This window comes from Equus caballus, chromosome 1, assembly GCF_041296265.1.
Source record: "Equus caballus isolate H_3958 breed thoroughbred chromosome 1, TB-T2T, whole genome shotgun sequence".
Classification (NCBI taxonomy): domain Eukaryota; kingdom Metazoa; phylum Chordata; class Mammalia; order Perissodactyla; family Equidae; genus Equus; species Equus caballus.
The window spans coordinates 90281851-90305839 of record NC_091684.1 but is presented as its reverse complement, the minus strand read 5'-3'; the positions used below and the strand labels follow the sequence as shown (position 1 = coordinate 90305839).

Sequence of the window (23989 nt, the reverse complement as noted above, 5' to 3'; positions counted from 1 at the left end):
TGACGTTAAGGATATTTGCCAACGTATCTCTCAGGTGAAGCCCATGTGGGAAATCCCTTTAAGGGTAAATCCTGGCAATTGCTTTGCTTCCTCTGAATTCTTGATACAGTTTCTGTTCTCAGATGGTTGAGAACCTTCTACCTTGCTCTGTTTCCCTTCCCACTTAGGCCCATGTTCTATGTCTTCCTTCTGTCTTACATTTAATTCAAATTTACAGTTTACTCGTTCCTGATTATTTTTCAAATTCCTACAATTTTATTGTATGTATTTCCTTGCAAGCCACATCAAATTCTTTGTTGAATAAAATGCTAATGAAGAACAAAAGGCAACCTTGGGTAAATCACTTAACTCGAGCCTCAGTTTACTGAGTTGTAAAATGGGAATCCCACCATCTATCTATTAAGGCTCCTGTTAGGATTGACGAGAAGGATGAAAAGTGCAGAGAACAGTGTCTGGAGGGATGTAGCAGCTATTAATAAACATCAGTCACTCTTTGCTTGAAATCAGTCTAGGATTCTATAAGAAGAAGGCTAAGCAGTGTTTAATACAGATCAAGATCCTAAATGACCCAAAGTAAATTCACATACACTTAGCTTGTTGACATATTAGATCATAAAAATCTATATTCGCCTGACAACACCGTTACTTATGTGGACTCTTTTAAACATTTATTAAAAAAGCAAAATGTACGTTCATCTCAAATAGAACAGTTAAAAATGGTAAAGCAATACAAACAAATTGTTACTAGCAGCATCCAGTTGTTAGAATTCCCCGCCCTGCTCCTGCGACTTTCCTGGGCAAGCCCAGCCTTTCCTGAGCCTGCTGCCCGCTACACCTCTCTCATCATAGTGCAGGTAAAACCAAGTTTATAAAATTAACAATTTCAGGTTAAATAAGCTTAAATAAGGGTGTTAAATACAAGACACTTCATCAAAGCTTCTGTACAAAGATAAACAAATTTGGCATTGTACACTTAATTCTGCTGGCTCACACACGGCAGAGGCCTGGGAAGGAAGCGGATTTATTCTCTCTCGGCAGAGCGGTAACTATACAAAAGTGAACGAAGACTTGAAGTGACTACTTAGTGAGCCATTTACAAGGCATATGTATCTTTTTTTAAATCAGAACACTGTTAATATTCAGGCACCGTTTGCTCCTGCAAATAAATAAGTCTCTAAAGTAGTAACTGCATTCAAACTAGTGTTAAACGCATCAGTGCTTTTCCCAACACAGCTTTTCCCACTATTTACTATGCCTCTTTCTTATTGCTATGATAATGTGGCTGTGGAAATAAAACTACTGTACATCCAAAAAAATAGAGCACCTTTAACATTAAAGTATATGTCTGATTATTTGTTTTCATGTTTATTTTACAATACTAAAGCCCAAACTATGGTAAATTGCTTTAACATCTCTACCAGGTCACCTGATATATAGGGAATTAACCCAACTCTCTTCCCTCTTGAGGTAAGCCCACACCAGAGCACCATTGGAGTAGAGTCTGAAAGGAAAAGGTCTACACGACACCGGGGTTTACATTCATCTCGACACCGGGAGTTACATTCATCTTCATCTTCACGTCAGCCTTGCTCTCCGCTATCACAAGATGGTACCAAGAAAGCGTCGCGGCGGCCTATCCTGCCGGGGTGAGTGGTGCTGGACAGAGTGGAATAGCAAGGACAGCTACGATTGGCTGAAAGCATAACTAAAAACCACACGTTTGCAACTTTGCAGGGACTCTAGGTATTTCCCAATGGTCCCTTGGTGGGGCGGACTGGTTACGATTTTTTGTCGATGGTGTTGAAAAACCATTCCGTGAATTTCCGCAGCTGAGCGGTCGCCGTCTGGGACTCCTCCTGCAGCCGCATGTTGTCCTGTCGCAGATGCTGCACTTCAGCCTGGAGAACGGCCTTGTCCTGCTTCTCCTGCGAGAGGAGAAACAAACTGAGTCGTGGCGAGGACCGACGTGTTCTCTCCTCCTAAGCTGCAGCACAAGAACACTTTATCCTTAGTTTTCCCTTTATTTTTTGAGGGGAGGGGGCCTGATTTCCTCGGAGGAGGTCTGCCTGATCCTGGTTTGTGCCAAAAACAAAGGGATACGGTGCACAGCTCAACATACTCTTTCCTTTCGTCCCAGTTTGCTCTCGACAGGAATCAAGACAGCTGCTATACAGGAAGGTGATTAATCACAGCTTAAATTATCCTCTCTCCAAAAAAAGGAGACTGCAGTGAGGGGTTAAAAGTAATAGCCACGGACAAATGCCCAGACTCTCTGAGGGCACTTCCTTACCCTACAAAACTGGGACCAACATAGCTGTAGACCCAACGTTCGTTTATAATAAAAAACGTCTTTAGGCTTTCCACTCCATCCTAATGCTTTCCCACTACGGTCTATCTCCACAACGACCGTAAAAGTTTGTCATTAAAAATTATGTAAAAACAATCAAGATTCTTCAGAAGAATCACATCTGGAGTTTGCAAAATACAGCAATGAAAAACGGACAACACAAGTTTCAGCTCCCAAATGCTGAAAGGGATGTCTTGCCCCCGGGAGAGAGGGGGTCACTGTCAGATGATGACAAATGGTATTTGGTAACGGGATCTGACCTGACCGCTAAGTCCAGCAGATGCCACCAGCAGCACCGGGCCAGATGGCTGTGCGGGGTAAGCCGGTGGCTGCGGCCACTACAGGAGACTCTTTCCACCCTCGCATGCCTGGCGCACCCTGGAGGTTTGCTTCTATTTCCTGGTCCCTTTTCAGGCCCTCCCCTATACTACCTGCCTCACCACTCGACTGAAGGACGCCGGTCCCAAGAGGGGCTTGAGTGAGAACTGATTATTGACGTCCCTGTAAGGACCGATCTCAGTCCCCACACATCCTGACTTTCCTCAGTCACTACAAGAGGTCCAAGCTGCTCTGTCACTCCCCATAACCTGGACTCTCATTCTCTAGTGGCTCAGAACTCCCCACATCCCTGCTGTGACTCAGTGGTCCACCTCTCTACGACCCCTCGACCCCTTTTACTGTGACCCATGGAACTCATACTCTGTCATTAAAATCTTCTACACTCTCAGCCTCTGCTCTGAAAACCCCCTTCATCTTCACGCTCTCAATGAACCCTAGGTCGCTCCTGAAGACACTGCTTCCCCACGCTGCTCTCCCACAGCCTGAAGGACACAGGGCCTGGAGGTCAGGCAGCGAAACAACTGGTCTCTGGTTGTTCTGTGCAGATCACTGCTCCTCCCTAATCCTCGCTCCTTTGAGAAGCATGACATTAGGTTGTAAGCCCTGCCACTCCTGCTCATTGCAATGAGCTACTATATCTCCAGTCTCTCCCATCACTGATGGAAGATTCTAGAATGTAGTTCACTTTACTTCTCTTCCCCCACCACCCGTCATATTTGTTGATGATTTCAAATCCGCATAGATGTTCCACCCAATCCAGTCTCTCCATCACGTCTTCCCTATGATCTTGAAAGCCACCCCTCCTCAATCCCCACTCCTGTGGCCATATCCTGCATCTTGCTATTACCGATAACTGCATACCTTCCTAAATGCTTCGAGCCCCCACTTCCTGAGCACCACCACCTCTTGTCTTCTTAAAATTTTTCCAGTATCCACTTCTCCAATAACTATCCAACCCACCGGAAATTTATTTTCACTGTCTATCAACAGCCCCCTGCAATGACATTATTTCTTCTCACCCAGCTGAGACTCTGGGTCCCTCAGTTTAATAACATCCTAGATACACCCTAGGGTCCTTGTGTCTCTTCTCCTTGTCTTGATTTCCTGTCTACACTCTAATGTTTGTTAAATGCAACGCTCGAACTATTCTACACCAGCTGCTGGAGACAGGGTGACCAGCCACCCCAGCTTGCTGGGACTTTCCTGGTTTTCTCTCTGGAAGTTCTGTGTCCTGGGAAACCTCTCCCCCCAGGCAAACTGAGACAGCTGGCCATCCAAGTGGATAAGAACAGGTAACTCTGCTGAAAGACGTCACTAACTTATGCTGCAAATTCAACTGGACCTTTAGCCTTGCTTGGCAAACCTACCAAACACACCTGGTCAGTTTACCCTCTACTCTACACCTTATCCTCTGTCCTTGAACCTCTCAGACCCCTCCCCATCACTCATTGTCTGCAAAAAAGAAACAATCAGAGGAGAACTTTGTCAACCTATCTTTTGTGTGTGTGGAACACACACACACACACACACACACACACAGGCTCTGCTTTGGTAACTATGTATGCACGGTCCCCACTCTGATCCGCAGCCGGCCCCCTCCTTGTGCACTAGATCAGGGAATTACCCTCTCACTTTTCACCCTCTGCATTATTTCCTTCCTGACTGGATCATTTCCATCAGTATTCACACCAGCTGTAATTTCTCCCTTCTTCAACCAGTAAAACGATGACAATAGGAAAACCTTTCCCATGACACCTCCCACCCCTGCCATCACCCTCCAGCAACTGCACTCCATGCCATCTCCTTGGATGGCAAAGTGGCTATCCAGCACAGTGCTGATGATACAACAAGAGCTCAACAAGTGTGTGTGGAATGAATTACTTAACTTCTTTTGAGGACCGACCACACACAGGTTGATGTGTAGAAGTTCTGAGGGTCGCGAAGCTGACTCACTGGGGGTACAGTGCTTGGGGAGGCCAGGCTGCAACTTGTAACTCACTGAACTGAAAAATGCTAGCTGGCTGTGTTTCCAACTCACTCTGAAGCCTGGTCATCCAGAGGGCTCACCCTCATTCACTCATGCTTACTGTGATCCTTGTGTTCCCCTAAAATGGAACAAACCAGTTGTAGGCCAGAAAACAATTAGCCCTCAAGATTCCCTGTTCCCATTTAGTGTTGGGTTTTCATAGGGCAGTTATGGCTCCTGAGTCTTTTCATTTCTGTTTCTTGTAGTTCAAGGGGGTTGATTGTGTAAGAGAAAGAGTTCTGATTAGGGACGTCCGACAGATTGCTTTACCTTCCTAAGGTCGGTCTGCAGCTGCCGAAGAATCAATTCCAGCTGATTGACTTTACCGGTCAGTGTTGATGGAGACTGCTCCCTAGCAAATGAGGACAGAATTAGAAAGACTCAAGAGCACTGAAGTCAAGACATTTCATTCAGCATTTTTGTTGGTAAAGATTCCACTCAAAGGAATTCTTCCTGGGTTCTCTATTGATTGAAAAAGGGATTCCGAATCTCTACAGGTTATAATCATTGGTCAAAAAACAAAAGATAGAGGGGCTGGCCCCGTGGCCGAGTGGTTAAGTTCGCACGCTCCGCTGCAGGCGTCCCAGTGTTTCGTTGGTTCGAATTCTGGGTGCGGACATGGCACTGCTCGTCAGACCACGCTGAGGCGGCGTCCCACATACCACAACTAGAAGAACCCACAACGAGAAATATACAACTATGTACTGGGGGGCTTTGGGGAGAAAAAGGAAAAAATAAAAAAAATCTTTAAAAAAAAACCAAAAAACAAAAGATAGATTATCTAAATGAGTTTAGCCAAGTGAGACTAGCAGGACCAGAATGAAGTCGGGGAACCACATATAATTCAATTTCCCCAATTTGCCTGTCTCTGTCAAGAAAATATCATAAAGTTCATTCCCAAGGTGAATGTACATGTTAAAAGAAACTCAAGTTTATGTAAAAGTTGGAATTAGGAAAGGATGACACAGGTAAAGAAGATATATTCCATGGGTGATAAACATGTCAAAAAGTAGGGGAAAGAGATGGCTTGTTCTCGACACACTTCACGGGGAGGTGGGAGGCAGGGTCAAGACCAGGGTTTGGGGAGGAAATGTGCCCTTGGCAGGTCAGCAAGCGTGGCCTGGCAGGCAGAAAGGTGATCAGAGAGGTGTCCCTGTCCGGTGCTGTCACAGTAATTAGGCGGCAGACGCTGACCCCAGGGCCCACACCCTCCCTCCCTGTCAGCGAGCCACATCACCGTGGGCATGGGGTGAGACGTCTTGGCAGGCAGGACCCACCCACGGAGCAGAGCAGTTATGCTGCCAAGCGCCGTCCACTCCAGCAGGGAAGGGCGCTGAGTCAGTCCCACTCAGCCCCTTCTCTGGACTCTGAAGGACCAGGGGAAGGCCTGGGTGGAAACGATCTCCTGGCTGGCCCAGGGTTAGCGGAATCACTGATAATCACGGGAGCCTGGGACAGCGGGACAGAGGGGTCCACAGGGGTGCACATACCCAGTTGCGTCCATGAAATCTTTGCCGCTGCCTGGATCTACACACAGAGGCAGCTCCTGGGCTGCCTCCAGGCCCTGCCCGTGCTGCATGTCTGTCAGGGTGCAGAAGGATGCCACTCTCTGGTCTGGGGAGGGGAGACACACACGCAGAAAGAAGGTTCAGCGATAGCTGCTAGGCAACATTTCTTTGAGAAAATGAACTTAGTAACTAAATAAAATCTCCCTCCCTCAAATCATTTATTGCCCAGTTCTAACCAAAACAAAGAAAAACAAACTCAGGCAAGCTGCTGAGAATCAGAAAGCATTAAGATTGGCTGTCCTTCTGGGCTGTATGGCATACACACATCACAGCCACGGGGACAAGTAGCAGATACTGGATTTGCTAGAGCCAATTTGCTTTCTTCTTTCCACATCCCAAGAAATGCCACAGCCACTGGGTGTGCATGAAATAACGGTGTTGGATGCTGTTTTTGGCTGATGAACAGAACCATGGAGACGGACCTCTCCTCAAGCTCTCCCCAAACCCAGAGAGAACCCCTGAGCCACACCAACCAGGACACATCTCCCCTGTGCTTCCCCAACCCTCCGAGCTTGAATAACCATGCAGACGTGCAGACATAGGAAAAATAAAGAAAAGGTTACAGAGTATCAGGAGGCCATGGTCAGCCCCAGACAATCACCTAGATAGGACGTGTGGTGACAGAGCAGCCCAAGTTCTTCATCTGAGTCAAGACCTGAAATAAGATTTAGAATTCTCCTATGAACAGTAATATCTCTCTGTGCTAGAGAGCCTCTGGGGCCCACACAAGGCTCAAATAATGCGGTCCTGTAGAGCGTGTATGTGTGTGTACGCGTGTGTGTATGTGTCTGCAGGATTGTGTGCACGTGTTGCACTCAAACGGGAGCAGCCCTGGAGAGCCAATGTGATGCAATGCCAATGTGGCCACATCACACATTGTATGTGTAACAGTCCCGGCTGGATGCACGGCTGTCGTGTACAACAAAGATAAGCAGTACGCCACACATGCAAAACCAGCTGAAGAATATGTGACCATTTTGGGTTTGCTTAAATGACGCACTCCGTGAACGTAAAGATGGTGGTGGTGAGAGATGAGCTACATAATCTTACTAGAAACCCTTAGAAGAAGATCTGAGGGGGCACAGTGTTTGCAGCAGTAGTAACCTTATCTTAGCACAGGGCCATTTTTATTCTTGGCACCGGTAACTTCACATTCAATGTTTGCAGAGCTAGGCGGGAAAGGGAATTTAATATTCTTCAGAATGGGCACCAGATTGGCCCAGCCCTGAGGCTGGACACTGACACAACAGCACTGGTCCAGAAAAGCTGAATGGCATGCAGAAAAAAGCCTTGCTTTAGGACAAGGTGGAAGTGAGAACCAGGAATCTATCTAATTATCCACGTGCCCCATTCGCTGGTGTCTCTTTCCTTTGTGCCTGAGCACACATACGCATCTACTGTTGGGATCTGACGGATACAGCAGGTGTATTAGAGCTGTGCTGTCTTTTTCAGACACTTTGATTAATGGCTGAGAAACTGTGCTCCGGTCTGAATCAGGGGTGCTCTGTTCTTAATTTATCCCACCGTCTCCCTCTGGCTGCTGGATGAGTCTCCTAATGAGGCTCCGCCTTGTCTGGTTTATCGACGGTCATGCACCGCCCGTTAATTAGAAAGCATGGCGAGGACTAAGGCTGCCAGGAGCACACGGAGGAAATGCACACTGAAACACTGTGAGCACTGTGCTGGAAGCACCCAGCAGAGGCCCGGGCCCTCCTGGAAGCTGTGCTGGGAGCACACCGAGTGGTCAATCGCACAGAAAGTTCTCTAGCCATGTAAGCCACTTTCCTACGTCATCATATCTCCACGCTCGTGACAGGACACAGATGTCCTTCAACTGACATTTCTGTAAAGCTTTAAAGATGTCCTTCTCCATGCTTCAAATCTTCTACAAGACAATAAGCATTCTGTAACTACACACTCCTAAGAGACAATCATGTCCCCAACTTGGTACTGACGAGTAGGGGTTTTGCATATGATGAAATAATTTGTAATTTAATTAAGATTAACAGCACCATTTCGGCATCGTCTTCTACACGCTAGGATGCAACCAGCAGAGGTGGGGGCAGGAACAATGGGGCATGTGGGCCAGGGGTGAGCAGCTCTAGGGGTGGGGTGGGGAGGGTTTGGGCTGCCATGGTGTCTAAGATAACCCTCTGTTCTATGACGGCCCCAAATAAGGGAACACTTCACACTTAAAAAAAAATCAACAGCAGATGTATTTTTATTGCACAGTGAATTTAACTACTGACAAAGAGGAATGTCAAAAGAAAATAGACAGGGTTTATTTTTCTCACTTTTTAAAAGAATTCCATTGACTCATCCATATTTTATGCAACCCAGTGATAAACTTCGGTTAGTTTTTATCTTTCTTAACATATTTGGGTCTGATGGTCAAGTCTAGATATCTGATGAAAACATCTTAGCTTGCTTCATCTATTTTTACCTTAATTGATAAAATATCCACATATATGTCAGAAACAGAACTTGCTACTGGCAGCCATTCAAACATCCCTTGGGAAGAAACAAGGTCCTACTGGTCAGGAGGCAAGAAGCCAAAAACAGAGTTTCGCCAGCAATGTAATTTCACACAGAGAATTTCACTTGGAGCGGAAAGGCCTGGGAGGCTGAAACGCAAACAGAACGCTACTTGATTAAGTTCAGACATTAAACCGCTCTGCAAAATAGCTAATCTCAGTGACAGCTTCCAGCGGAAGACTTCTTCCTCCACAGCTTACTTCTGTGACGATAAATCTGCAGGAACCGAGTAATTACGGACACTGGACCAATTGGCACAGACAAAACCGTAAGAAGAGAGAGGGTGGCAGCAGGAACCTCGAGTAAACAGCCCAGCAGTGACACAATCACCCACGCTCCACACAGGCAGCCTGCTTCTTTCTTCCCTCCGATTCTTTCCTCAGCAAGTAAATCTGCTATGGTGGGACATTAGGCATGGCTTACACGTGAAACAACCAATCTCTTTAAATGATTTCTTCAAAAAACTTATTTCAATGTCAGTTTCTTATTTTACCGCATTTAGCACTAAAGAGGACGAACAGCCAACAGGCTGTTCCATATCAATCTAGAGCTGAGAAGGCAAAACAGCTGCCTGCAAGTAAACTCCCATGACCCCAGACAGACTGGGGGAGGACTGTAAGGCCAAGCCTGCATCCGTGAGGGATGACTGCTCTGATCAATTAGTCATGTCTGGCGAGGGCAGGGAATAGGAGAACGGTACACGTGCCGGATATGTGCCTACAGGATATGCAAGTATGAGGCTAGGTTATACTAAATGCATTTCCACAAAGCTGTTCAAATATGTCTTTGCTACAAGTACAAATTGCAGAAAAGCTGGGGCTTTGTAGCTACATGAAGGAAATTAAAAATTCTGATTCTGACAACTGTGCTTATCAGATTGCAGAAAGCTGACTTAAGTGACTACCAGGAAAGAAAGAAAATGGTTACATTGCAGTTTAAATATGAAACACTTTGGTTTGGGCCTTGTGCAGCCCACTGATGAACACAGACAATGATGTAGCATCTGCCTCTGAGTAAGGAACAAAGAAAGCTCTGGAATTATTCTTTAAGATAGAACTATTGTTGGCCTGAAACAATGTGCTTACTTTTGAGATGATAAGTCAATTTCCCCTACTAAATTAACTTTGCATTTTTTATTTAGGTAGCTGTCATTTTTCTTTTCTTTTTTTTTTTTTAACTAATTATGTTACCTTAGGAGTTACACAGTGTCACATTTGTTGATGTTTACGTTTACACACACACACACACACAGACACACACACATGCATACACACACTCACATGGTGATCAAATATCGGTAACTTTAACAACTGAAAGCTGAAGCTTCAGAACTGGAAAAGTTCTCATCATAAAAATTGATGCTTATTATGCTTTGTTTAAGCAACCAAGGAAGGGCATATAGAAGATAATAAAAGTATAAACTTCTATTTTTTGGCAAATGCACCTATGTGGAATATTTCATTCCCACAGTGGCGCCTGATGAGGCAGTTGTTAACTCTGCACGTCTTGCATACAGATGTTCACTCATGAGCACACACACCATCACATGACAATGGGGAGATGACAGCTGTTACCACCAACGGAAGAGACAGCCAGGATCCAGAGTAGAGGAAAGGCCTTCCAAGGTGTGGGGGCCTGTTGACGCCGTGGGAGACACTAAAATCCACAGTCTCTCATTGCCAGTTTGTAATTTTACCTTTTAAGCCTGTTTTCATTTCAAAAACATTGTCCATTCAACAAATGCTCAAGAACACAGCAATTGCCTACTTCTGATATTTTGATAAACGAGAACTCCTTTAAATCCTAGAACTTTTAAAGAGACTCCACTTCCCTTCCCCAGCTTCACTGTGGACCCACAGCCGGCTTTTCCAGTTGGGGTCATTCACCTACCCATACTTGAGGGGGATGGAATCTATTATGTACATTATGCAGTACACCTAAACTTATATTATTCTACATAATAAAGGAAATTATGAGGACTGCAAGGGTGACAAATGATATTATTGTGTTACATAGATCACAAATTTTATTTAGCAGTTCTGATGCGCAAAGGGCCACATCTCACTCCTAAAACACAAAAGAACCGCACATGTGAAAACAAAGTCTGAGCTGTGACTGGGCCAGTTTCCCAAACTTGATGGTTACAGAGAGGGCAGCCGGGAGCTTGGGCTCTGTGGGGAGGGCACACTGCACCTGACTTGCCTTCTCCCTCAAAGACTTATCAAAAGGTTCTCAATTTTCTGACACAAATTTTTTGGGTAGAGTTGGTTATCTATCATTCACTTATTAATTTTTAAAAATGCTGTACAGTATTTCTCTATTGGAAGCTTCTTTATTCTTTTGGATAACTTTCAGTAAGCAAGTTCTCAGGAATTAGATTTCTGGTCAAAGGGTGGGTACATTTTTTGGCTCTAGCTACATATTGTCATACTGCGTCAACAAAAAGACGGATCATTCCCTAATCTTGAAAATGATACCAGCTGTGCGTCTTCACAGCTTCTCAGAGCTGCCGCAACATTTTTCATATTCAAAGGTGTGGGCTCGTAGCTCACTGTCGTTTAGATTTACATGTGTGGTTGAACATTTTTCTAGTCCTTATTCACTGTGTGATGCTCCTCTTGTGGATCATGCATCTGTACGCCTTGATATGTCTATCAGGGGTTTGGTGTTTTTTGCTGGTTAAGCCCCTTCATGTGCTGGAGAATTCCTGGTTTTACCCATGAGATTTATTACAAATCTTTTCCCATATTCCTGTATTCCTCTTTTTCTTTTAATGTTCCCTTTAAGTTCATGAAAGATCTAGATATTTAAATACTTTTATCTGGTCATATTACATCTTGTATGGTCTCTCATTCCTCCATAATTAAAGCATTACCATACTTCCAAAACAGTAATCTTTCTGTCTTCACTTTTGTTAGAATTGACTTTTCTAATTCCTAAATCCAAATGGACTACATAAATTCCATCCCCATTTAACTCTTAAAATATATTCAGATTTTATTCTGGGCTCTTTGTTTTTCTTCAGAAGGACTCACTTCTATTTTTGAGTTATCATTATGCTGTTTTAATTATCTTTATTGATTTATAATAGCCTTTTTGGTGAACATTGTTTATCCATTTTCCAAATGAATGCAATTCAGTTCTTTAATATATCCTTTCGATATTTAAATTGAAGTTGTACTAAATCTATGAATTAATTCAGGAAGGCCTGTCATCTCTACTGTAAGCTTTCTATCCATTCCTATCCTCACATATATTAGGACTTTTCAGTTATTGAAGTGTCCAGTGCTTTCTCTCACTATAGTTCTAACGATGGCTTAATTCCCAAAGAATTTATAATTTGATCTTGCTGATATACCTAAGGTGTCCTTGATTACTGTCACAGTGGAAGACTGTCTGTAAAGATGGCTGTGTGCACATGCCACCTCTGCTGCTAAGAGACGACGTCTATCTCCCACTCCTGGAATCTGGGCTGGCCTGTGACTTTCTTTGTCCAATAGAATGTGGTGGATAAAATGTTCTGGGTCTTGAGAAATCATCTAGCTTGTGCTTCTGTTCTCCTGATTCCTTAAGCCACACGTGAAGAAGTACAATTACCCTGGGGGAGACAGGGGTCCACCCAGACCCAGCTGTTCTAGACAAAGACATATGAGTGAAATCACCTTAATGCTCCAGTTCCATCTGAGCTCCAGCTGAATACAGCTGCATGAGTGACCTTGGCCGATACCACAGGGAACAAAAGAACCACCCAGCTCAGCCCAGTCAACCCACAGAATCATGAATCATAATAAATGATTCTTGTTTTCAGCCATAAATATTGGGTTTGTCATACAGAAATAGATAACTGAAGAAATTAACAATTGCTTTGAAATGATGCTTATAAAAATATATACTTTAAAATAGCTTACTTAGTTACTTTATTTTATAATCTCTAATAATATCTTTTCGGTCTTTCACATTTTCCAGATATAGAAGAATATCTACATTTTTACCTCCAAAATTTATTCCTTTTTAATTTACATTGCTTGTTTAAATATCAAGGATTTCAGTACAAAATTAAAGGACACAGTCTGAAAGAATACCCTTGTTTAGTTTCTGGAGTTACAGGATCTGCCTAAACATTTTTCCATTCAGTACTATGTAATTATTTAGGATTGAGTGGATATTCTTTACAGGCTTTGAAGGCATCTCTCAAATCTTAATTTTCATTAGAAATAGGTCTTAGGTCTACTGGATATACCCTTTTTTTGGGGAAATTGACATAACTTTTAACTACTTCATCAACTCTAACTTACTATAATTAAGTTTTCCTTTTATTAAACTAGCTAAATTCTTGCCAATAACAATGAATAGGCTTTTTAATTTACTACTGAATTTCCTTTAAGCTTTCTCACATCATCACTGAGACGGTCTTGTGATTTTCTTTTTCATGTGTGTTATCACAAAAGAATCCTATTATGCAATAAGGCTTCTTCTGAATTCCAAGAAAACCATACAAGGGCATCATGACCCTTTGAAACTTTCAAACACTTAGCTGTAAACGTATGAGTTTCAGGTGATAATTGGGATTGTGGGATACTCTTGGACAACTCTTTCAATGCCCTCTGTCCTCTGGCCTTCTACTCTTCTTTACGCCCGTCCCCCCGAATTCCTTACAAGAAGTATCTAATTATCTTAGTCATCAGATCTATTCCTAAATAAATAAAAATAATGTGGAATAAAAAAATTACTTTATTTCTTTCTTTTTTGTTTTCTTTCATAGCTTTTGCAGAATCTTTTGAAGTACAGCTAATTTTCATGGTTTTTTTCCAATAAACATTTCTGAAACAATGCATTCTTGTTCAATGTCTACTCTCTGAGTGCAGTCCAAACATTCTAATAGGTAGCATCTTTTTCATCATTGCTTACTAAAAAAGACAAAAAATGCTCTTATTATATTCCTTAATTCTTCCTAGCACAATTATTATTAGAGTAACATTTAGAATTTTCCAAATGGTTAGAGTGTTTTGTTTGTGTTTTGCTTCTATTTTTGTTACTTAATTCTATTTTCATTGCCTTGTGGTTAGAAATGCGGTATGGAAATGCTCCTCCACTTTGAAGGAGCATCCTGAATGCTTGTGCACAGGACGCCTGGAGGATTCTGATCCCCAGCAACACCATATACCTTAGGTTCTGTGTACCTACAGTTTAAATATATTTAAGCAACCATGATTGAAATAGATAAATTTGGTGCCTCTGCTCTCTTCTTGAATGGTATTGTAAAATCTAAATTTTTAAACTCATGTGTCCAGTGTCAATTTTAGCTCCTAAGCCAAGGGGAAGGCATCATAGACCAAAGCACGGAACATAAATGAGGTAGATCGACAGGGGAGCGGCACTTCTGCTTGGGAGGAATTACACTATCGGATGCTGTGAGGGTCACGGTATCTCAACCCAAGAGGCAGATACAGTCTCTGTTTTTCTAAAGCCTGTTTTCAGATGTGCTGGCTGCTTATGTCAAAACATGGGCACAGCATTAATCCAGAGGGGTCTGAGCTCATAAGGCATCTCGAACTGCCTTATTAGTGTGTAACAATTAAACAGGCACTTGGAGATTCTTTGGACCATCTTTTCTTTATGATGTCACTCTAGCTCAGAAACAAGTTTGAGAACTGCTACAAAAAGATCAAGTCACAAGCAGGGGCAACTGGGTTAGCTAGGTGAAGACAGTTCTCTTCGAAGTGCTAAGGTGATTGATGGCACCCAGTCACTCATGCCAACTCTGTCGGAGTGGAGCTGACACTGATACAGGAGCCTGATTAGCAAAAGTCTGGAGTTGCAAATTCTTGCATTTTCCTGAGCTGACTATGGCCCCAAGGTGTTATGCTACCCTACAGAGCAGCACTGAAAATTACTGAAATTTTTAACACGACCATCCACTCTTTTCATATTTCCTATAAATGTTGCTTGGAAACTTCAGAAAGGTGAGATAACCACAGTCTCCCCTGGCAGAAAGAGTCCCACGTTCTTTCTGCCGAACTTAGGTACCCAGGCACCTGACGCACTGGCTAGCTGGAATTTCCCCATCATGCTTTTTGCTCCTTTGCCTGAGGGTGCCACCTCCCACCTAGACTCCAACTTCAGCTCAGAAATACTCTCTAATGAACAGAACTGTAGAACTGGAGCTTTAGGATGAGAAGAAGCCTTACAGACTCGCTGGCAAAGGTCTTCATTTCATAGACGAAGACTGAAGCCCAAGACAATTAAGCACGTACCTCAGAGGATTACTGTCGAACATTCAGTGTTGGCACAAAGGGCGTAGGTCATGTGATTTATGTGAGTGGTCCAGGGGCCCACAGCCCAGCAGCAGAGCTGTGCTTATGACCAGAACTCCTGGACTGATTATTCAGCCACTCTGCCTATGCCAGTGTGCCTTCTACTTCAGAGGTCAAAAACTCCGCTGTGAGTTGGGACTGCTCAGGGCTGCAGAGCATCATGTCTGTTTAATACCTACTCACTCCTCTGTACTCTCTTCTCATCTGGTTATCTTGCTATGTGCTCGATAAATACAGATAAATAAAACAAGCAGCTTTCTCTTGAGAAACTCACCACCCAATAAGAAGAGACAGACATGTAAATAAAGCAGAATTCAGCCTGGTAAGGACTATGCAAATATTTATGCAGCAGGAGAACATTGCAGAGGACAGAATAGATGTTCTTAGCTTCTCCTGGGGCAGTAAGAGAAGACAGTGTGCAAAGAACACGCCAGAGAAAATGCGGTTACCTCCTGCCTGGGCTGCTCTGGACAGAAGCAAAAACAGCATTCCTGCCCTTTGGTGCTGCTGGCTCCCATGAAGGCCAGTGTCGGGAGTATAGGCAAGAACTGGGCTGTGGGCCTGGGGTTTCTACATATATAACCCACTTCTGGTAACGTCAGAGAAGGACGGCTGCACTGCAGAGCAGACAGGGCATCCTGACGTTTCCACAAGGAACAAGTACTTTGTGAAGCAGCAAATCCAAGAGCAGTGTCACTCCCTCTATTAAGGCAGCAGGAAGAGCCGTTCACTTTGCAGAAATTTTCTCTCAACAGAGGTTCCCTCTCCTACCTATGGGAGCTAACCGTCCCCAGGGGCTGAACTAGCTTGAGAGTAGCGTTCACCCCCCACCTCCCAGGCTCAGGAGCAGAGGCTCCCACCCCAAAGACTGGAGCAGATCCCCCAAGGCCTCGCTCACTCGCAGGGGAGCTTGTTCGACTGAGCGGCTGTGAAGGCAGCAGACCTCCACCTTCTGCAGCAGCCCGACTTCAAAGTGCACCTGCCACGCCTGGGACAAGACTCTAACTTCCTTTCCTGAGGCCAGGATGTCACAGGTGACAGGCTGAGCCACTAGACTCAGAAGGTGAGTAAAAGGGGGAGTGAGAGAGAAGAGAAGGCTGCTCAGGCGTCTGTGGCCCCTCCCTGTGGGGAGTGCAGTGACCATGGAACTCCCCGGGGATGCTGTGGCCCAGACGCACAGGAGATTCTCAAACAGGATCGCCACTCAAACGACCCCACCTCCTCTGTCAGCTCTGCCCGTCACCCCAGGAGCAGAAGACACAATCGTGGAAAATATGCAGCAGCAAGTGGCAGAAAGTCATACTCCTGGGTCACAGGGTGCCCCTACACCCACACGTAAGGTCCTGAGGATGCACGGGAAGCAAGTGTCTCCCCTGTTTGTGTCCACCTTTACCCGCAAGTGGAAAAAACGTGTTTCCTACGGAGCAGCTTCACTCTCCCACAGCCACAAGGCCACAAACGGGAGAAGAGGCATGGGAGAAGACGGCATGGAGCAGGAAGGGCCTTTGAGGTCAGGCAGCCCAGCCATCCCCACCGACCCACATGGTTAGGGGAGGAAGCTGAGGCCCGGACAGGGAGCGACTAGCTCGCGTCAAGCAGATCATGCCAGAGTCTGCATTTACACCAAGCCACCAGACTCCCGGCTCCGTGCTCGTCCCGTCAAACCAGGCAGCTTCGACCTCTGAAGGGTCTTCCTCTCCTATCTTGCCTCATCATGTTGGGAGAAACATACAATTTGTGTCCTACATGTTAACCTCTACATTTCAGCCTAAGAAAACAGAGGTCACAAAGGAAAAGTCACTTGCCCCAGGTCATAGCTGGGGCCTGAACCGGAATTCAGGTTTGGGATCCTTTCCCCATTGCTCATTTCAATAAATGATACAATCTCCCCAAGGAAATGTCCTTAGTCACAGCTCAAGCCTTCTCCTGCTCGTTTTCATCCTCAAAGTGATGCAAAGCATCCAAAACTTTAACCCAGATGATCAGACAGGCAAACACATTCCCTACGTTGTCGCCCCAGGCCCTGGAGGCTGCGCGTCTTTACCTTCAAATGCCCGAGCAGCGTCCACGAGGTGGGACCAATCTAACCCCGTGGCCGTGTCCGGGAGGGGCATCAGGCCAGGATCTGCGCACTTGGACTTATCCGATAAGGACCCATCGGAGAACCAGAACTCATCTAAACAGAAACAAAACCAGAGCGTCAGTCAGATCACAGCGCGGGGCACAGGCTGGCCCCTCACAGGGGCCCAGGGAACTGATTGTGAAAGATCTCCTGTTCCCAGCAAAAACAGGAGACATTATGCCGCAGTTACCCAAAGCACACACAGCTGGAAGAACGGAGGTTTGTGAAAAAGCCACGACCTACAGATTCACTCAGAGGTCAGCCAGCAACAAAGTCCCCATGGAAGGAGCCTAGGACTGAGTCTTGGCACATATGGGAATCTCACAGAAGTTCTCCTCCGGGGCAGGCTTCTCTTGAGTACACTTGAGTCAGACTAACTGTGGGATCAACCCCTGGTTTCCTCAGGGGCGATCTCTCCTGTTCAGGGAGTGGCGCAAACTTCCACTGTAAAGACAGTCTTGCACGATCTTTCTATCCTGATGGTGTGAAAAGCTTCTTGGAAAACACAGTTACCCAGGCTGAGCACCACAAATTCATGATGCCCTGAGAGGCAGGTTCTTGTAAAAAGGCAGGAAGACTTCCTGTTAGTTATTCACAGCCAAGAAAGAGAGGCGACAACGTTTTACATGCTATGCACAAAAATGGTGGCTGGACTGCTTTTTTGACTTTGAAATGGCTCGATCACTGGCTGACCCAGAATCCTCTCGCCATCCTGCACCGAATGTCTGCCCGTGTCTGTCTGTCTGTCCAAATGGACTGCTCACCTTTCTTTTTCTCGTTAAACTCTCATCACAGGACTGACTTGAAGTGTCTATGTCATTAATAACACTAGTTGTTAGGAAATCATTACGCACCTGAGGACAAATTTTCAAAAGGCTTCAGCTGGACTTCCTCTGACCGTGTCTTTTCTCAGCCTGCCCCAGCGCTGCATGCAGCGGCGTGCGAACACATCTGACTAATTAGACCAATCAAAATAATGACCACCTGGCTGTCTGAGCCTGCAATTAAGTTAAGTAAGGGACATAATTAAGCAAATGCACCTGTAATTTTTGTTCCCACATCCCTCGTGGTAGCCAAGAAATGCTGGCATCTGGACTAAGATGGAGCGTTTGTGATTTGGGCCTTGAAGGACACGAACAGTCTTTCACTCTCCTGACACCTTCGCACGCAGCTCTCAGCTGACCTCTAACAGCTGCAGCTAAACCAATCAAACTTTCTATTTTTAATACTTGCATGTTTACATGTAGCCATATTCCATCAACTATTCCCAACCCCCATTCTGAAGGGAACCCAGTAATGGATGTTTTGTCACCACCATTCCCACCGCCCTCCTTCTCCACGTGCTCATGTTCTTTGAAGTAACAGCCATTCCAGCTTGCTCTAAGTGTGACGTACTCTGTCCTTGCCAAGGGATAAGCTGAACAAGGAGCAGACGGAAGCAGTCAGGCTGGAGCGGGCTGGGAGGAGGGAACAGTGAGCACCCCGGGTCTCCCTCCTCTCCTGAACCTCCTCTGGAGCCCAGTTACTCAGGTCACTGATTCCCACGTGAGCGGTTCTTCAGGAAAAGGGAGAAAGTGTCTCAGCTCTGTGAAGGTGGCCCAGGCTGGCCAGAACCCTGTGTACACGGCACTCCTCTAGCCCGCTGCCTCTCCTGCCCCAGTGGGAGGGGAAAACATCAGGGAGTAGAAAATTCTTCAGGTGCATGAACATTTCTACAGAGAGTACACTCTGTTAGTCATGTTTTGCTAAGAGATGCCATCTTGAGGACTTCTTTGGCCTTTATAAAGAAATAATCCTTCACCCGAGCCTCTGGCATCGTAAAGCCTAGAGTCAAAGCTAACACATTCTGTGTGCTGTCTACTCCTCCCTGACACCAGCAGACCACATCCTCCTCACTGGCTCTCAAAGGAGCCAAGTAGAGAGAAAAAGCAATAGAGGGGACAGGGGGACAAATGCGAGAGAATGGAGGGGACAGGGTCAACCTACGTGGTGGACAGTGCTGATTCAGAGGATGAGGTGCTAGGCTAATGTCCCTGCTACCCCCAACCCCCCTTGTCCTTCCTGCAGCTGTGTGCTCAAAGGGCCGTCTTCCCCAAACACCCAATGGAGTATTGACAATGGAGACTTGACAGTTTCTGGTTAAAATTAACGTTTTGACTATTCCTGAGCACCCTGAAGTTCCATGATATGTGGCCATTTATAACTGAGCTAAGGCACAAACCTGAATCTTGGTGGCCGGGAAGCTGATGCCTAGAGTGAGCAAGTGAGTAGGCCCAGATCTACACAGGAGGGCAGGTCAGCCTGCTCCCCAGGTCTCCCTGCTGGCTGCCCTCTAAACAACTCACGCGGAGACCACAGCAAAGTGGCGCAGAGGCTTTGGGATATGGGAAGATCTCAGGGTGTAAGTTTTCGCACTAAAGGGAAGCCCAGGGCATCCTCCGTACCTCCTCCAACTGTTATGGAGAACCACGGGGCAAAAGGAAGAAATAGAGTTTGTGACGTTTCTCCTTTATTACAACTCTTACCCTCTCTTCCCCAGTTGTGAAGGGGCCTTTTGTCTGTTCACCTGATACTACAGAACCGGCAAAGATGATCAGAAGATTAGAAGAAGATTCCTTTGCTCTAGAGTTCGTTTGGAGTGCCATCCACTGAACCGTCTATCGATGATCTATTCATTAAGTGACTACTGTCTGCATAGTGATGGGGTACGGCAGTGGATAAGACAGACACGACCATGCTCTCACGAAGCTTACATGACAAGTGACAAGGAAAGAGACAATAAACAAATAAACAAGAACATACAAGTAGTGACAAGCCTTTCAAAGAAAATAAAACAGGGTGATGTGGCTGAGGAGCCTGACAGCATGTTTGGGGGAGGCCTGTCTGAGGAGGCAACACTTGCCGGGACAAAGGACGAGAAGGAGCTGCTGGATGAAGAGCAGAGTTCTGGTGGAAAAGCTCTGAGAAAGCACATATTAAAATCTAAACCCATCCCCCTTCAGAAACAGGAAGACCCTAGCGCCACTGACAGTCACCATAAACGAAGTAAAAGCTGCCTAAATTCCTCTCTGAATTATCAAAATGAAAAGCACCTACATATTTTTCCATTGCTTGGACAAATCACGTAGCTGGAAAAAAAAATTACCATCATTTTTTTTTCCCTGAGACTCCAAATCACGCAAACTCCTTTATCATTCTTTTAACTGACATTAGGTATCACTACTGCCATCAGCCAGGTGACATTTACTGAGCATCCACTATAGTCCAGGGACCACCAGGACTGTATTAGCATCTAGGGATGGAAGGACCAGTAAGACACAGGCTCTGCCCCTGAGGACGCCAGTCCACAAGCAGATGCATCCTGCTGGTGCTGGTCTTGTGGGGTCTGGAGAAGGTACACGCAGTGGGCAGTCGGCTGCCCTTGGCCAAACCACAGCAGCTGTAATTGGATTGTTCCCTGAGTTTCACAGATGGGGAAGAAAAGGCATCACTTGTCTTAGGGATCAAAGCCTGTTATTTCAGATCCAGCTCCTCCAAGCCTGTGTTACCTCGGGAGCACACACTGCTCTTCTGGCCAACTCAGAAAAGAAAGTGACTCATGGATGCTGAAAGATGGCTCACATCCAGGCAGTGAGGCCCGTGCCCCTGCTCTCTGGCCTGGACATTGATCTTGTGGCTTCCTGTTCATTTATCCAAAACCTGAAATCACAGGGACCCTCTTTACTGAGTCTGACTTTATCGTTGTTATAAATGCCAAGTACTTCCTGGTGGTCAGTTACCTGAGGTTTCACAATTACTCTCCAGAAACCAATGGATGTTTGTTTATTATAGCGGAGACTGAAAACATTTGAAAAAATAGAAAGAAGTGCCACACGGAATCAGTCAAAACCCTGCCTCTGACGGCCCACAGACACCTTCTCCAAATGCCAACTGAAGCAAGGACTGCTCTTCTGCTGGCTGCCAGCTCCTATCACCCATGCCACACACCACTGAGTCTACACCTAGAGTCTGTAGCATCTCCTGTGAGTACTAAATTATAAGGAAAATACTAATTTCTTTTCTTAGTACTCTAAAACTCAACCCCCTCACCCCCCTTTTTTTTTTTAACTTCAAGGGGCAACCTTTGTGAGGTGTCTAGGTCAAAGTTATACGACTTAGGAGAACACACATAAGCTAATACTCTGCTTTTATTTTTCAAAACTTAAGCACTTTTGTTTGTCTATCCTCATAGGAAGATTTCCACAATTCCTTGGAAAGTTTTGATTCCCTTCCATAAAAAATCAGGAATTCTCTTTAAACATGTGGACCTGCCAATGCTTGAGACTGCAATGAATGGAACCAGGTGCCCAACTGGTCAAGGAGGAAAAGGATGCTATGAACGCTACACAGTATCATTGGTTATTTGGCCTGTGGACTGTGTGTTCAAATGGCCACTCCCATTTTTTTTTTCTGCCTGGGATGCTAAAGAAAGTTTATTCTGAAATCCATCAATTCTGAGAAAAAAAAAAAAAACAGGCCCTAAATGCCATGCAGAAACATTTCATAAATATTTTCAATTGCTTGATCAGGTCATATTTTTACACGGCCAAGTTGAAGACATAATGATACCGCACATTCCAGTGACTTCACAGGAAATAGATACGCATCATGACATGAATCACACCCAAAATGTGTTTGCTAAGTATCTGTCTCACAAGAGTGGATTAAGATCTTGTTCTCAAGAGAAGAAAGACTGTGAGACAGGTTCACATTTGGGACACATAAGGCTAAAAATATCTGAGCAAGAAGCCTGTGCCTGTAATAATTACATGTAGAAAAGGAGCAGTGATGAAGTCTTCCAATTGTCTGTGAAGGGATGGGCTGGCTGACCCTTTCTCTGTGCTACCTTTACTCCAAATCAGGAACAAGACCTGAAGGAGTCTCTCCGAGTGAGAGATTCTCTCTCTAAAAATCAGATACTTCTAGCAATACTCAAGTTCTGAAGTTTAAACGAAGAATACATGTGTCTTCTGAGGGTTTTGCCAAGCTCTGTCTCCGTAGCTATTTAACCATCCAGGGCCACAAGATTCGGCAGAACTAAGCAACCTCCACTCCCAGTTTTAACGTGAAGCTATGTCTCTGAGAAACTACGAGAAACAACTGGGCAACCTCCAATAGGCCTCAGTTCTCACTCACAAGACAGCTGCTAGGCATTAGCACTCACACTTCAAATTTCTGGGTTGTTCCAGTTTCAGAATGTCGAAATACCCTCAAAGAGTGGTATCTTCTCATAGAGGCTCTGCTGAATGAGCAGAAATCACAGACAGTGAAGGATGGCCAAAACCTGTCTTGAGTAGACACAAAAGTAAGAACCACTCAGGTGAGTGTGGGAGTCAGGGGTCCCAGGAACTAGTGTCCCCCAAGGGGGACTAGATCCTTGAGGCAGAACCTCCCCATGGGTAGGCAGGAAGGAATCGGAATTCTTCGGGGAAAGACACATCAATGCAAATTACTTCCAGCTCCCTTATTTACATTCTGTCATTTCACCCATCAAACCTAGAGAACTTTTTCGGAGTAGTTTCTAAAGTATAGAAATTGGAGAAGACACATTGCCAACAAGGTTGCACTGGAGAATAGCAAATAGCAAGGACCACTCATTGCTTCTCCTACAGAAGTGAACAATGAAGACAAGTAAGGCAAGTTTAAGCTGGAGAGTGAATAGTGTACCCTGCCTGTTTCTAACTGTGCCTTTATACTTTGAACATGCTAATAACGGACGCAGTCCTTCAGTAGGTGAATGGATACACTGTGGTCCATCCAGACAACGGAATATTATTCAGTGCTAAAAAGAAATAAGATATCAAGCCATAAAAAGACATGGAGGAAGCTTAAATGCGTTTTATTAAGTGAAAAAAGTCAATCTGAAAGGCTACATACTATATGATTCCAACTATATGACATTCTGGAAAAGGCAAAACTATGGAGACAGCGAAAATGTCAGAGGTTACCAGGAGTTAGGGGGAGAGACGGTTGAACAGGCAGAGCAAAGAGGATTTTAGGGCAGTGAAACTATTCTGGATGATACTATAATGATGGATACAGGTCATCACATATGTGTCCAGACCCACAGAACGTACAACACTAGACTAAGCTCTGATGTAAACCCGAGACTGTGAGTGACAATGATGTCTCAGTGGCGGCTGGTGGATTCTATCTAACAAATGCACCACTTCGGCGAGGGATGTTGACAATGGCTGAGGTTGTCCATGTGTGGCGACAGGGGGTTTATGGGAACTCTCTGTGCCTTCTGTTAAATTTTTCTCTAAAAAAAATATATATACTAAAAAAAAAGAGGATAAAAAATGTGTATCTTTCATATGAAAGCAAATGAAGGGTGGAATGTAAGAATTACATTAATACACAGATTTCACAGTCACACTTCAAGCATTTTAAATGAAAGAAATAACATTTGTAAAAAAATAGAGTTTTACTGGTTTTACAAAAGCTTTTAAGAGGACATCAAAGTTACATATTTTCAAGAAGGGAAAAACATTTGGAGAAATATTAGGGTGTTAGAATATGTCTGTCTGACCTTTCATACAATTATCAAGGCGTTTAAAGGTTTCTTCAATTTAGACAAATGGATCCTTTAAAACAGGCAGGATATTATGTTACATAAAGAAATAGATTAAGAATTTTACGTGACAAGGTTCATTTCCAATTATGTTAAACATTAGAAACATTATTAGAACTTTTATT

At 44.7% G+C, this 23989-nt stretch overlaps 1 protein-coding gene across 9 annotated transcripts in view; it reads right to left on the bottom strand.

The window, feature by feature from the left end:
* Positions 1–514: 514 nt before the first annotated feature.
* The window catches only part of SIPA1L2 (signal induced proliferation associated 1 like 2), a 212098-nt gene continuing 188623 nt past the window's right edge, over positions 515–23989 (bottom strand). For 3 of the 9 annotated variants that reach the window (XM_070264665.1, XM_023647516.2, XM_023647544.2), the window contains exons 19-23: positions 17174–17305; positions 6882–6935; positions 6203–6326; positions 4983–5064; positions 515–1925 (exon numbers count right to left, since the gene is read on the bottom strand). In XM_070264665.1, coding sequence (XP_070120766.1) covers positions 1779–1925; positions 4983–5064; positions 6203–6326; positions 6882–6935; positions 17174–17305 — 539 coding nt within the window. In that variant the 3' untranslated portion in view covers positions 515–1778. The remainder of the gene's footprint in view (positions 1926–4982; positions 5065–6202; positions 6327–6881; positions 6936–17173; positions 17306–23989) is intronic. The other 6 variants (XM_023647538.2, XM_023647547.2, XM_023647553.2 and 3 more) reach the window with 3 other exon arrangements.